The sequence below is a fragment of the Rhinolophus sinicus genome, linkage group LG15 (assembly GCF_036562045.2).
Source record: "Rhinolophus sinicus isolate RSC01 linkage group LG15, ASM3656204v1, whole genome shotgun sequence".
Taxonomy (NCBI): Eukaryota; Metazoa; Chordata; class Mammalia; order Chiroptera; family Rhinolophidae; genus Rhinolophus; species Rhinolophus sinicus.
In genome coordinates, this window is record NC_133764.1 from 13,524,710 (window position 1) to 13,536,489 (window position 11,780).

At 46.1% G+C, this 11,780-nt stretch overlaps 1 protein-coding gene across 2 annotated transcripts in view; it reads left to right on the top strand.

Moving 5' to 3' along the window:
* The window catches only part of ZZEF1 (zinc finger ZZ-type and EF-hand domain containing 1), a 101,686-nt gene extending 92,547 nt beyond the window's left edge, over positions 1–9,139 (top strand). For both annotated transcript variants that reach the window (XM_019743825.2, XM_074319540.1), the window contains exons 53-55: positions 4,114–4,267; positions 4,930–5,001; positions 6,459–9,139. In XM_019743825.2, coding sequence (XP_019599384.2) covers positions 4,114–4,267; positions 4,930–5,001; positions 6,459–6,539 — 307 coding nt within the window. In that variant the 3' untranslated portion in view covers positions 6,540–9,139. The remainder of the gene's footprint in view (positions 1–4,113; positions 4,268–4,929; positions 5,002–6,458) is intronic.
* Positions 9,140–11,780: the final 2,641 nt, after the last annotated feature.

Consider the following 11,780-nt stretch of genomic DNA (forward strand, 5'->3'; position numbering starts at 1 on the left):
ACATACAAGTAATGCCATGCAGTATTTGTCTTTCTGTCTAGCTTATTTCACTTACCATAATGCCCTCCGTGTTCATCCATGTTGTTGGAAATGGCAGGATTTCCTTCTTTCTCATGGCTGAATAATATTCCGATGTATGTATATACACTACATTTTCTTTATCCATTCATCCATCAATAGGCACTTAGGTTGGCTAATGGGCAATTAGGTTGGCTTACCTTGGCTATTGTGAATAATGCCGCAATGAACATAGGGGTACAGATATCTCTTTAAGATAATTTTATTTCCTTTGTATGTATACTCAGAAGTGGGATTGCTGGATCGTATGGTAGTTCTATTTTTTATTTCTTGAGGAACCTCCACACTGTTTTCATAGTAGTACCAATTTACATTCCCACTAACAGTACACAGAGTTTCACTCTTTTCTCCACATCCTCACCAGCATTGGTTTTCTCTTATGTTTTTTTTTATAACAGCTTTGAGGCGATATCTCGTTGTGATTTTGATTTGCATTTCCCTGATGATTAGTGATGTTGAGCACCTTTTTCATGTAGCTGTTGGCCATTTATATGTCTTCTTTGGAAAAATGTCTGTTTGGGTCCTTTGCCCATTTTTTAATTGGATTACTTGGGGGTTTTGTTATTAAGTTGTATGAGTTCCTTGTATATTTTGAATATCCACCCCTTATTGGATATGTAGTTTGGAAATATTTTCTCCCATTCCATAAGTTGCCAACCTTTTCATTTTGTTGATGATTTCCTTTGCTGTGAAGAATCCTTTTAGTTTGATGTAGTTTCACTTGTTTATTTTTGCTTTTGGTGTCAAATTCAAAAAATCATTGTCAAGACCAATGTCAGGGAACTTAGCCCTATGTTTTCTTTTAGGAGTTTTACAGTTTCAGGTTTCACATTCAAGTCTTTAATCCATTTTGAGTTGATTTTTGTGTATGGTGTATGATAGAAGTCCAGTTTCATTCTTTTATATGTGGATATCTAGTTTTTTCAATACCATTTAGTGAAGAGACTATCTTTTCCCCATTGCATATTCTTGGTGCCTTTGTTGAAAAATAATTGACCATATATACATGGATTTATTCTGGGTTCTCTTTTTTATTTCATGGATCTATATGTCTGTTTTTATGCTGATACCATACTGTTTTGATTACTATAGCATTGTAATATAGTTTAAAATCAAGAAGTGTGATGCCTCCAGCTTTGTTCTTTCTCAGGATTGCTTTGGCTATTCAAGTCTTTCATAATTCCAGATGAATTTTAGGATTGTTTTTTGTATTTCTGTGAAAAATGCCATTAAAATTTGATGGAAATTATATTGAATCTATAGATTCCTTAAATCTGTAGATTGTATTATGAACATTTTACCTATTAATTCTTCTAATCCATGCGCACAGGATATCTTTCCATTTATTTGTGTCTTCTTCAATTTCTTTCACCATTGTTTTGTGGTTTTCAGCTAACAGATCTTTCACCTCCTTTCTTAAATTTATTCCTAAGTATTATTATTTTTGATCCTATTGTAAATGCGATTGTTTTCTTAATTTCTCTTGCTAATACGGTGTTTCCCTGAAAATAAGACCTAGCCAAACAATCAGCTCTAATGAGTCTTTTGGAGCAAAAATTTATGTAGTCTTATATTATAGTAAAATAAAACCGGGTCTTACATTAATTGTAAGGCAATTAGGTTGGCTTACCTTGGTCTTATTTTCGGGGAAACACAGTAGTTCATTGTTAGTGTATAGAAATGCAACTGATTTTCTATATTGATTTTGTATCCTGTAACTTTACTGAATGAATTAGTTCTAATAGTTTTTTGGTGGAGTCTTTAGGGTTTTCTATATATAACATGTCATCTGCAAACAGACACAGTTTACTTTTTTCTTTCCTGTTTAGATGCCTTTGTCTCTTTTTCTTGCCTAATTGCTTTGGCTAGGACTTCCAGTACTGTGTTGAATAGAAGTGGTGGGCATCCTTGTCTTGTTCCTGAATAGTTTGTTTATTTTTATATACAACATGCACCCAAACCTCTCTCACCTGATGGGATTTTGATTGACTCTTTAGATCAATTTGAGAAAAATCAAGAGCTTTAGAATATTGAATCCTCTAATCCACAATCCTCCATTGTTTAGGTCTTAGTAATATTTTGTAGTTTTCTATGTAGAAGACTTGCACAACATTTTGTTCGATTTATTCCTAGGCATTTAATGTTTTTGATGGTATTGTAATTGGTATTTAATTTTTATTTTTTTATTTTTACTGATATATAACTAATTTTTATGTATTGTTCTTGTATCCAGTGACCTTGTTCTATTTAATTCCAAGAGTGTATATGTGGATTATTCAGCACAGTCATGTTATCTACAAATAATGAGTTTTATTTCTTCCTCTCAATTTTTAGAAAATCTTTTTACCTTTTTGTACTAGCCAGGACCTCCAGTAGAGAGTTTAATAGAAGCGGGGATTGAAGCTTAATTGTCTTATTCCTCACCTCACAGGGATGGTGTTGGTGATCGTGCCCACATGCTTCATTTATATACTCCGTCCCTACCCTCCTTGCTCAGACTCCCACCTGTTAGGAGTTCAGTGTCTCCCCTTCTAGCATTTTTAAGGGACACAGACATACAATGCTAGTCAAATTGAGTGGTGATATTCGAAGTAACAGGTTGTCTTCTCACATAATATGGAGCTGTTATCTAAAAAGTAAAGGACTCTCCAAATCAGGGCAGAGAAAGTGACAGCACATGCAGTCAGTCTGCATACAGGCTGCAGAAGGGAGGGAGAGAGAAAAAGCTGGGCGTGATTGCTATTTCCACTTGTCCTCATATGCAAACATCAGGGGTCATTTAGCCCACAGGGCTTAGTTCAGTTCTTTTGAGAGCGACTTCTGGTTGAGTGATTGTGTATAAAACATGTCACATCTCCACTGTCTTCAGACTGCAGGGCCCTTCCTGACTGACTGCATTGTGGATACTTTCCTGCAGTTTGTGGACATCGCTGACTTGCCTTCTATCAGGGACACTTTTCCACCCCCTCGGTCCCAGGGGCTGAGACTGGAGAGAGCTGAGGGGAAAGGCAGCCCCCAGGGGAAGGATGGCAGGGGGAAGAACTGCCACAGGCATGAGCCCCGCAGTTGCGTTTTGCTTCACACTCTAAGTGCTTTTCTGAAAACTCAGCTGTAAAGCTGTCTCTTTAAATCAAACCAAATTTTCCCATTGGTGTACTTTGTGAAGACCTTTCTTTCCTCTGGTAGAAAGTGATTGGCTCCAAGATTATACTTAAATGTACAGAATTCTTTTTAAAGTCATACATTAAAGAGAAAAAGCAAAATTTAAGTTTGTAAATGTATAAAATTACGTAGTAAGTCCCAGAATATTATTTATTTCATAATTTTTCTCCTCTGAAGGGTGTTGAACTGGAATTAAATCATCAACTCCCTCTGAGTAAAAAGACATCAATCCAGTGTCTCAACAGGGGTCTGTCTGTTAAAAAGGATTCTGTTTTACATAGAAAGATTTCTGGCCTGAGCAACCTTTCAAGTATATATTTTGTGTTTTAGGAGCATAAGATCATAACAATAGTTGTCGTTGTCTTTTAAATCATTTTTGTTTTTGTTCTTCTGATCATTAAACTAATAAGTATTGTAGAAAATCTAGAAAACTGACAGGGACAACTACTGATAATATTTTTTGGCATAGTTGTTTTAAATGTGGTTGCACAATATTGCATATGCAGTTTTTTTAAGTTTTAAATTTTGTTTTATATCTTAATTTTTTCACTTAACATTGAACTTGAGATTTTTCCACTGCCATTAGAAGTTCTTTGTAACAGCCATTTTTAAAGATGCACAGTTAATTTACATGAATGTGCTTCAGCATCTCCTGTTTCCGTGGAGTCCTGATTTGAAGTTTAGGTTCTGCCCCTTTCCTTATTTGCTGGTGGTAAATATTTTTGGCTGTTTTGAGTGGGGGAGTGTGAGTGGGACTATCTTGTACTGACTATACTAGATGTGGCAGAAGGGGGCATAGGAGTTGCACTTCTGTCACCTGCCATCTGTTTGACGTGGGCTGGTCCTCAGTAAACCCTCCCCCCTCCCCCACAGTGACCTCTGTGACCTTGCGCTGTTAAAACCCCTGTGGCAGCTCTTCACCCACATGGAGTACAGCCTGTTTGAGGACGTGACCCAGCCTGGCATCCTCCTTCCCCTGCACCGTGCTCTCACTGAGCTCTTCTTCGTCACCGAGAACCGTGCCCAGGTGAGGGCCTTGCCCTGCCTCTCCCCCCGGGTCGGGGTTAGGGCATAACGCCTCCGAGCCCTCTGCTCTCTCTGCTGCCCAGGGCAGGGAGGCCAAACTCGGATCACAGCTCCATCCCAGCCCTGGGCAGTGAGCTCAGGGTCTCAGTAGACCTGTAGGGAGGCCAGTGTGGCTGACAGTCTGAGGCCCTTACCTCCCCAGCCCCAGGAGCCCCGAGATTGCTTATTTTGTCAGGCCTAAAGCCAAGGGGAAAACTGCCTTGGATCAGCCCTTGACAACAGTGAGTTTTGGAAAATAAAAGGGGTGGGTTCTCTCTTCTTCCTCTTCTTTTTTTCCTCCCCCCAGCACAATAAACTCATTGACTATGAGCGGTGAAAGGGCCTTTCAAGGTTCTTGAGCTTTCCCCCCTCATTTTATACATGAGACCGATCCAAGGAGGGGGGTCCCCTGTCCTGTCACCCTGTGGGTCAATCGGGAGCAGAGCCCCTTGGAATCACACACCTGGCTCCTCCCTGGCCCAGCTCCTCCTGTGGCTCTCGAGTGAGCTGGTGCTGTGAGGTGCCTGGCAGACCACGCACCGATTAGCCACTCGAGGCTTCTGTGGTTGGGGTGAGTGCCTCCCAGGCGGGGTCTGTTAAAGCTGTGCCGTGCTGTCCCCACAGGAGCTCGGCTTGCTGCAGGATTACCTACTGGCCTTAACCACTGACGACCACCTTCTCCGCTGCGCGACGCAGGTACTCCCCGCCCTGGAGCTGGCCCGCCCTGCTGCCTCCCTGTGGCTGTCCCCTCACTGTGGCCATGACAAAGAGCCTGTGTGCTTGTGGCACGAGGACAGAATCACCCAGGGTTTACATGGAGCTCTGCTCCCATTCAGTCACTTCCTGCTGGTGTCAGAGAGAGCACTTGAGCCCCATTTATCAGTGTCATTCATATTAAACTGTGGGGTCAGAAGACACTAACAAGAATTTGTGTCTTTTAAACCAAAACAACCAATGCCTTAAATTTAGTTTGGCCGATCCCTGAAGTTTCCATCGAGTTAGATTTCAGATATTTTTGGATGTAACTTTCTGCCCTGTAGGAGAATTCCTCTTCTGACAGCTGCTTGGTCTCAGGACCCCTTTATACTTTTAAATTATTGAGGATCCTGAAAAGCTTTTGTTTGTGTGCAGTATATACAGTGAACTATACCACTGGAAATGAAGTTAGATTTTAAACTTAGAAAGTAAAACATAAGATGTAAACACTTGTTTATCAATTCACTTTAAAAAATAGTAAACCTATTCCATGTCAACATGAATAACATGTTTTGTGAAAATCAACTATAGTTTTCAAAAGAAAATAATAATTGAGAAGGGTGGCATTGTGTTTCGTTTTTGCAGATCTCTGTAATGTCTGCCTTAATAGAAGACAGTTGGAGTGGCATGTCTGCTTCTGTATTCAGTTGTACCTATATTATCACACATTAGCTTCTGGAAAATTCCACAGTATACTCATGAGAGTATGAAAATGAAAAAGGCAAAATAAGGTCTTAATATTATTGTGAAAATAGTTTTTACCATATGAGGCCCCTGAAAGGGTCTCAGGAACCCCCAGACTCCATTTTGAGAACCGCAGGGTCACAGACTTCTTGAATATCACAGAGCATGTGTTCCAACCCCCACAGCAGACAGATGGGGACACTGAGGCTCAGAGAAGGGGGAGATTTACCCAGGGTCACACTTGAGTGAGCCTCCAGCTGGGACTGCCAGCGAGCTCTGGCCTCTGTTCCTGCCGAGTTTTCTCAGAGAACTCTTCCTCCTGCGAGAAAGGGTCAGATGCCTGCTTAGAAGCAGGACCCCTCCTCCACCACCCGCAACTACAGAAGAGTTTGTGTGAATTCTGGAGACCTGTAGGTAGAGTAAAAACTCCTTCCCCTCCTAACGAGCTCTGCCACCACCAGCCCGGTTGTGTGACACACGATGAAAGTTGGCGATCTGAGCATTTGGGCACTGAAAGCTCAGCATCACATCCTCCTCCCTCTTGCTGTCCCTGTGTCCTGTCTCCTCACCCTGACTCGGACCCTCCCCACAGCCCGTCCACTTTGCTGGACCCGTGCCCTGCCTCCTCTCTGCCTGCCACCTCTTCCTGTCCCACTTAGTGAACGAGCAGGTGAAGGGTTCTTGATGTCGGCAGTGACTCTCTCTCTCCACAGGCTCTACAGAACATTGCTGCCATCAGCCTGGCCATCAACTACCCAAACAAGGCCACCCACCTCTGGAATGTCGAGTGTTAGCTCTTAGTATGGCGTGCATGGAACCAGCGAATCTGGCCGCAAGGATTTTAGAGCAGATACCTAAACTCATTCAGGAAAATTCCTGTGGCGTCAGTGCCCGGCTCTCCTTGAGTTCCCGCCTCCACTCTAATTAGAATGCCAAGCAGCCACGTCTCCGGGAACTTCCCGTGTCACAGGCTAGACACCTGCACATATCATAGCATGTGAAAATAAGCAAAGCAGTGCAGAATTACTCAGAAAGGGCCTGCAGGAGGCCCTTGAGAAGGTTTTTCAGATACCAGCCTTCTCCAGGGTCTGTCCCTGCGGAAGCTGCAGCCCCAGGAAGACCTGAAAGCGGCCTCTCTGGAAAGGTCTCCGCTGAACTGGGGCTGCCTGCACTTGCCTCCAGGGTGAAGATGAGTCTGCACAGAGCCGCCTTTCTCAGCACGGCCTCCAGCAGCAGCAGCAGGCCTGGAGCTCCTCGCTTGCTTTTGCTTCTTGAGACGGGGTAATCCAACCCGAAACCGGTGAGAGCCTGCCTGCCACCCCGGTCCCCAGCATTCGGTACAGAACCGGGTACCAAGCCAGCTCCCCAGCCACAGCCGTCCCAGAAAAATCCTTGGTGAGAACAAGTGCCCTTGGGAACCGCCACAGGCCGCCCAAGTGCGTCCGTTCATGCACTGGCTCCCAGCACATCCACGTTTTTTCAGTTGTTGTTTTAACATATTCCAGTTTCCACCTCACGTTTTTAGAACAGACCCACACTGACTTTCTTGAGAGGGCCTCCAGGGAATGACCAGTGGAACGGTCATTCAGGGAGACAAACTGGTTTGTGTGAAAGGAGCAGAACCTGAGGAATACTCTTTAGCTTCTGTACTTAAAAGAAAGTGTGATCAGAGGAGATCTTATTTTAGAAGTAAAACAAACAAACAGACAAATACATGGTGATTTTATTTCTGCTCCACAGTCACGGTAATCTATCACATTCACCTCTGGGACTGCGTGGTTCTGGCTATCACTTGTCTAGCAATAACTACATTAGTTCTACTGAATGCTGTTTCCATTTTTCTTTTTATGGTTGTAGCCCTGCCCTGAAGGGCTGATTATATGCGTATTATCCTTTTTCCAAAGCCACACTCTGCAGTGTGAAGCTGGAGTGGCATGTGGGCTGTGTACAAGTGGGACTCGTGGGCATGAAGAATGCCTGAGACCACTGCCAGGTAAGGGCGGCTATCTGACCTGACACATCGCACCACGCAGGGCCACACCCAAAGAAGGCTCATCATAGCCAGGGCCACGTTGAGCAGGTCAGCACTGCCATGGCCTCTGAAGCCCCTTCTGCAGTATCTACAGGGATCTGGATTGAAAGGGTCCAAGACTGTAGGTCCCAGGGGGATCTTACTGCAAGAGCACTTTGCCTTCCGGGTTAGGAGGCCAAGGCATAGCGACCTTCTGCAGCCCTAGAATGACATCCTCAGGCAAGTCCCCTCTGCTTGTGTAGCCTTCATTGAAGGGAGACTTCAAAGGAGATAGAAACAAATGGGACAGGTCCTGAAACCTTGGTGGCCTGAGGCCCTGACATCAGCGAGGCCTGGTCCCCCTGGTATGGGGATGTGAGTAGACAAGCGCTGCCGGCTGAGGAGAAACGCCTTTCTCATCTTTTGCTCCACCTACACCCACAAAGAAGGCCCCACGCTTCGTACCACCCAGACCTAAATAGGATTCAGGTGAGGAGGGAAATCACAGAATAAGTGGTCCCCACCGTGGGCTCAGTGTCACCGACGGGCTACCTGGAAATAGACGTGGAGATGGTGCAACTCACGGCTCAGCCTCACCATGCCACCCACACCCCTCCATACCTCGGACTGACTGAGTAAAGCGGGGACATGGACAGGGCAGGTGTCACCCTTGTGGCAGTTGCCACCAGCTTTGCTCCCCATCCTCCCGGCAGGAAGATAAATTGTAAATAAACACTGGACTCCTCATAGCTTCTCTCTGTACACCACCCTTGCTATTCTGGTGTCTCTGTACTTCAGTTTGCATAGAACAAGCCTACGTTTTCCCTTCACTCGATTGCTGCTCTCCTCGCAGGGCCCCGCCTGGCCTGGCCTCCCTGCATCCCATCCCACCCTGCCTCTGCTTCCCGCCACTGGGTGGCGCTGCTGAGCCAGGCCCTGCTTCCCTAGCCCTAGTGAGACTGGTGGCTCCCTCAACTCCTGGTCCCCAACAGGTACCAGCAGTATCTGAAAGAACCAATTTCCATCAAGACCAACATCCCTTTGATCCTTCTTAGGAGGCAGGACTGCCTGGAATGAGATAAAACTGGCAGGAATAAAGGTGTTGTGGAAACATGTGCCTAATCTATACAGAAATTCTGTTCCAAATCATATATATTGTACAAAGACACTGTTCCTAATGAGAGGAGTGACTTATTTTCACCATTGTTTTTAATTTGTTTTCTTACGGGTTTACGATTTTGAATTTTTCCTATTTGGTTGAAAGAAAGAATTTTGATTATATCTGCTGAGTTCAGCCTGTAAAAAGGATGTTAAGTTGTGGGTAAAATATGCAAATGAAGAGAAATATATTGTACAAATTCTATATAAAAAAGTACAATTGTCTGTGGGCTCTTTTTCCTCCTTCCCCTCCTTCTGTCTATAGTGAAGATTATTCTTGGAGTTTATACCAAGCCCAAACTGATGGAATTTCTAAAATCTCAAGGCCTCAAGGTTCAAAGGAATCATGAAGGTTCTTAATCCCAACTACTCCTCCCGCCACCCCTCCCCACCCCTCGAGCCTTGACTGCAGCCCTGCAGGAGACATACTCTTCCCCGGGGTCGTGTGAGGGTTTATGTTGACCCCTGCCTCCTGGGCCTTCAGAGAGCTCACCTCGGCCTGTCCCTTCGCACAGCTACTCAGAGGTTTACACACACCCACGTGTCCGTCCCCCCAGGTCGGCTCTCCACAGCCAATCCCCCCACCCCCACCCCACCCTTGTACCTCTTGTAGCACACGGGTCACTATGCAGCCAGCCAAGAGGAGGAAGGCAGAGGGCCAGTCCCCAGGCCTGCTGCTCTTCCCGGGGACTGATCTCGCCTGCCTCGGGACCCAGCTTCTCGCTAAACACAAGGCTGACTGACGTCCGCCTGCCTTTGGGGCTCAAGCTTCCTCACGTCTCTGGTTGGCCACTTACTGCTCGGCCCCCTTCTCAGCCACGTTCCTGGTGCTGAGGGCTGTCTCTTGGGAATTAGAGGAGAGAGACTTCGGTGGGGGCTGGACTGAACTAACCTTCAAGGCCCATTTGTTCTGGCCTGACAGCCCGACTGACACGTCCTCCGAAAGCCCCCCGACTGCCTTCTGAGGAATCCGGAGCAGAGGCCAGGACCCGGCCTCAGCCCTCACGATGCTGAGGCCGGAGAGAAAGCGGGTTCAGCCTGAGGCGCAGCAGAATTGCATGTTCCCAACTCTCCGTCCATTTTCACCCTCTCCTACCTCACCATGTCTCCTGGGCACACTGATCTTTCTTTACTCTGGAAAGTCAGTCTGGAGAACCGGGCTATGTGCTTGCTCCGTCGGAGCCCTGCACTGCTGCCACGACTGACTGACGGCTTGGCTAGAAAGCGGGGGGGCCGAGGTGCTGAAGGAAACCTGCTGAGATTGACCCACAATAAACAGTAGGAGGTCACAGAAGTCGAAGGCTATTTGAACTCAAGCTTTCTAAAACTGGAAGGGAAACAGTTCAACCAGCCGAGCTTTCTTATTTGAGAACTAGAAGCTGTGAGAGGTCAGCCTGGAGTCACAGAGGAAGTGGTGGCAGAGCCTGGCCAGCTCAGTTCTGACGCCCAGCCGCAAGGCTGTCACCACTGCATGCACGTGCTCATTCACTCCACAAAGCAGCAGTATGCTAGGTGTCGGGCCTCCCAGAAAGCACCTGGTTACATACCCAGGCTCTCAGATTGGGGCCAGATCTAGACATGGCCCTTCATGGTGGACCCTGTCCCACCTAACTGCCCTTTCCTACCCACTCCCCTTCTTTGCCACTAACAGATCCAAGTTTTTGCAGATGATGACTGGAGGTACTTTAATCGCAAGAAAGGTAGGAACTCCTCCTAGCTCCTGAGGAAAGTCCTGATAGGTTTAAACCCCTTTCAGTAGTAATCTCATTTCTACTTGCTGAAGGCTCACTTTCCCAGCCCCTCCTGCACTGTGCATGGATGGCCCAGTTCTGACCACAGAGTATTAAGCCTGAGGGAGGCTTTGGGGAAGGGATTTTGCCTGGGCACCTGTTGCTCCCTCTGACTGGCGAGAGGGCATGATGTCTGGCACTCCCACAGCCGTCTTGGTGGCCACCTTGGGAAAATGAGGCTGTGGGAGCAGAAGGAAAAGAGCCTGACTCCGTAATCACATTGAGCACTGAATGAGCCCTAGACCTTCGAACCTCCAGGTGTGTGTGTGTGTGTGTAAGAGAGAGACAGAGATACTATGCTGTTGGGTGGTCCCTTACAGCTGAAAGCATTTCTGACCCAAGTTTATGCAACAACTCGGCTCCACTACGTTGAAAAAATGTCATAGTTCTATCTCATTAATATGAACATTATATGGAAAAGTAAATATGTAAAAATTCCTGAAATACATCAAAAAAGGTCTCTGACAGTGTTCAGTCAGGCCACAGATGGCATTAAGCTGCAGCCATTGCCAACTTGTTCTCCTTTCTAGGGATTCTTGTATACGCAGCTTTGCTCATGCCCAGCGAGGTTCCCGACTAACTTCGGAGGTACTGCCCCACATTCACTGGGACTTCTTCGGTTGCAAGTTAAACCCACTCCAAACTAATTAAATTTAAGAAGAGAATTTATTGATTTACAAAACTGAAAAGTCCAAGAGTTGCACCTGGCTCCAGGCAAAGCTAAATCCCAAGGGCTGAAGATGTCAGGTCAGTCTGTCTGTCTCTCCCCAGCCCTCCTCCCTCCTCCCTGCTCTGCTTCCCCAGTGGAGATGGCCTCTCACTGTCTCTTCATGTGAGGCTTCCTTAAGTTGTTAACTTTTTTCTAGCCGTGATTTCATTTAATGTTTAAAAAGCTACTTGGGAGACCCATGAGTTTGCAGGTTGTCATCCCAGAACTGCTGAGCAACACGACCTCCAGGACAACTGGGCAGACGAGCCCAGGAGACCCCCCAGGCATCCCTGTGAGACACCAACACGTCTGTTCACCCACTCAACTCCCCTGCCGGGCACAACCTGCCGGCACAATGCCACAGAAA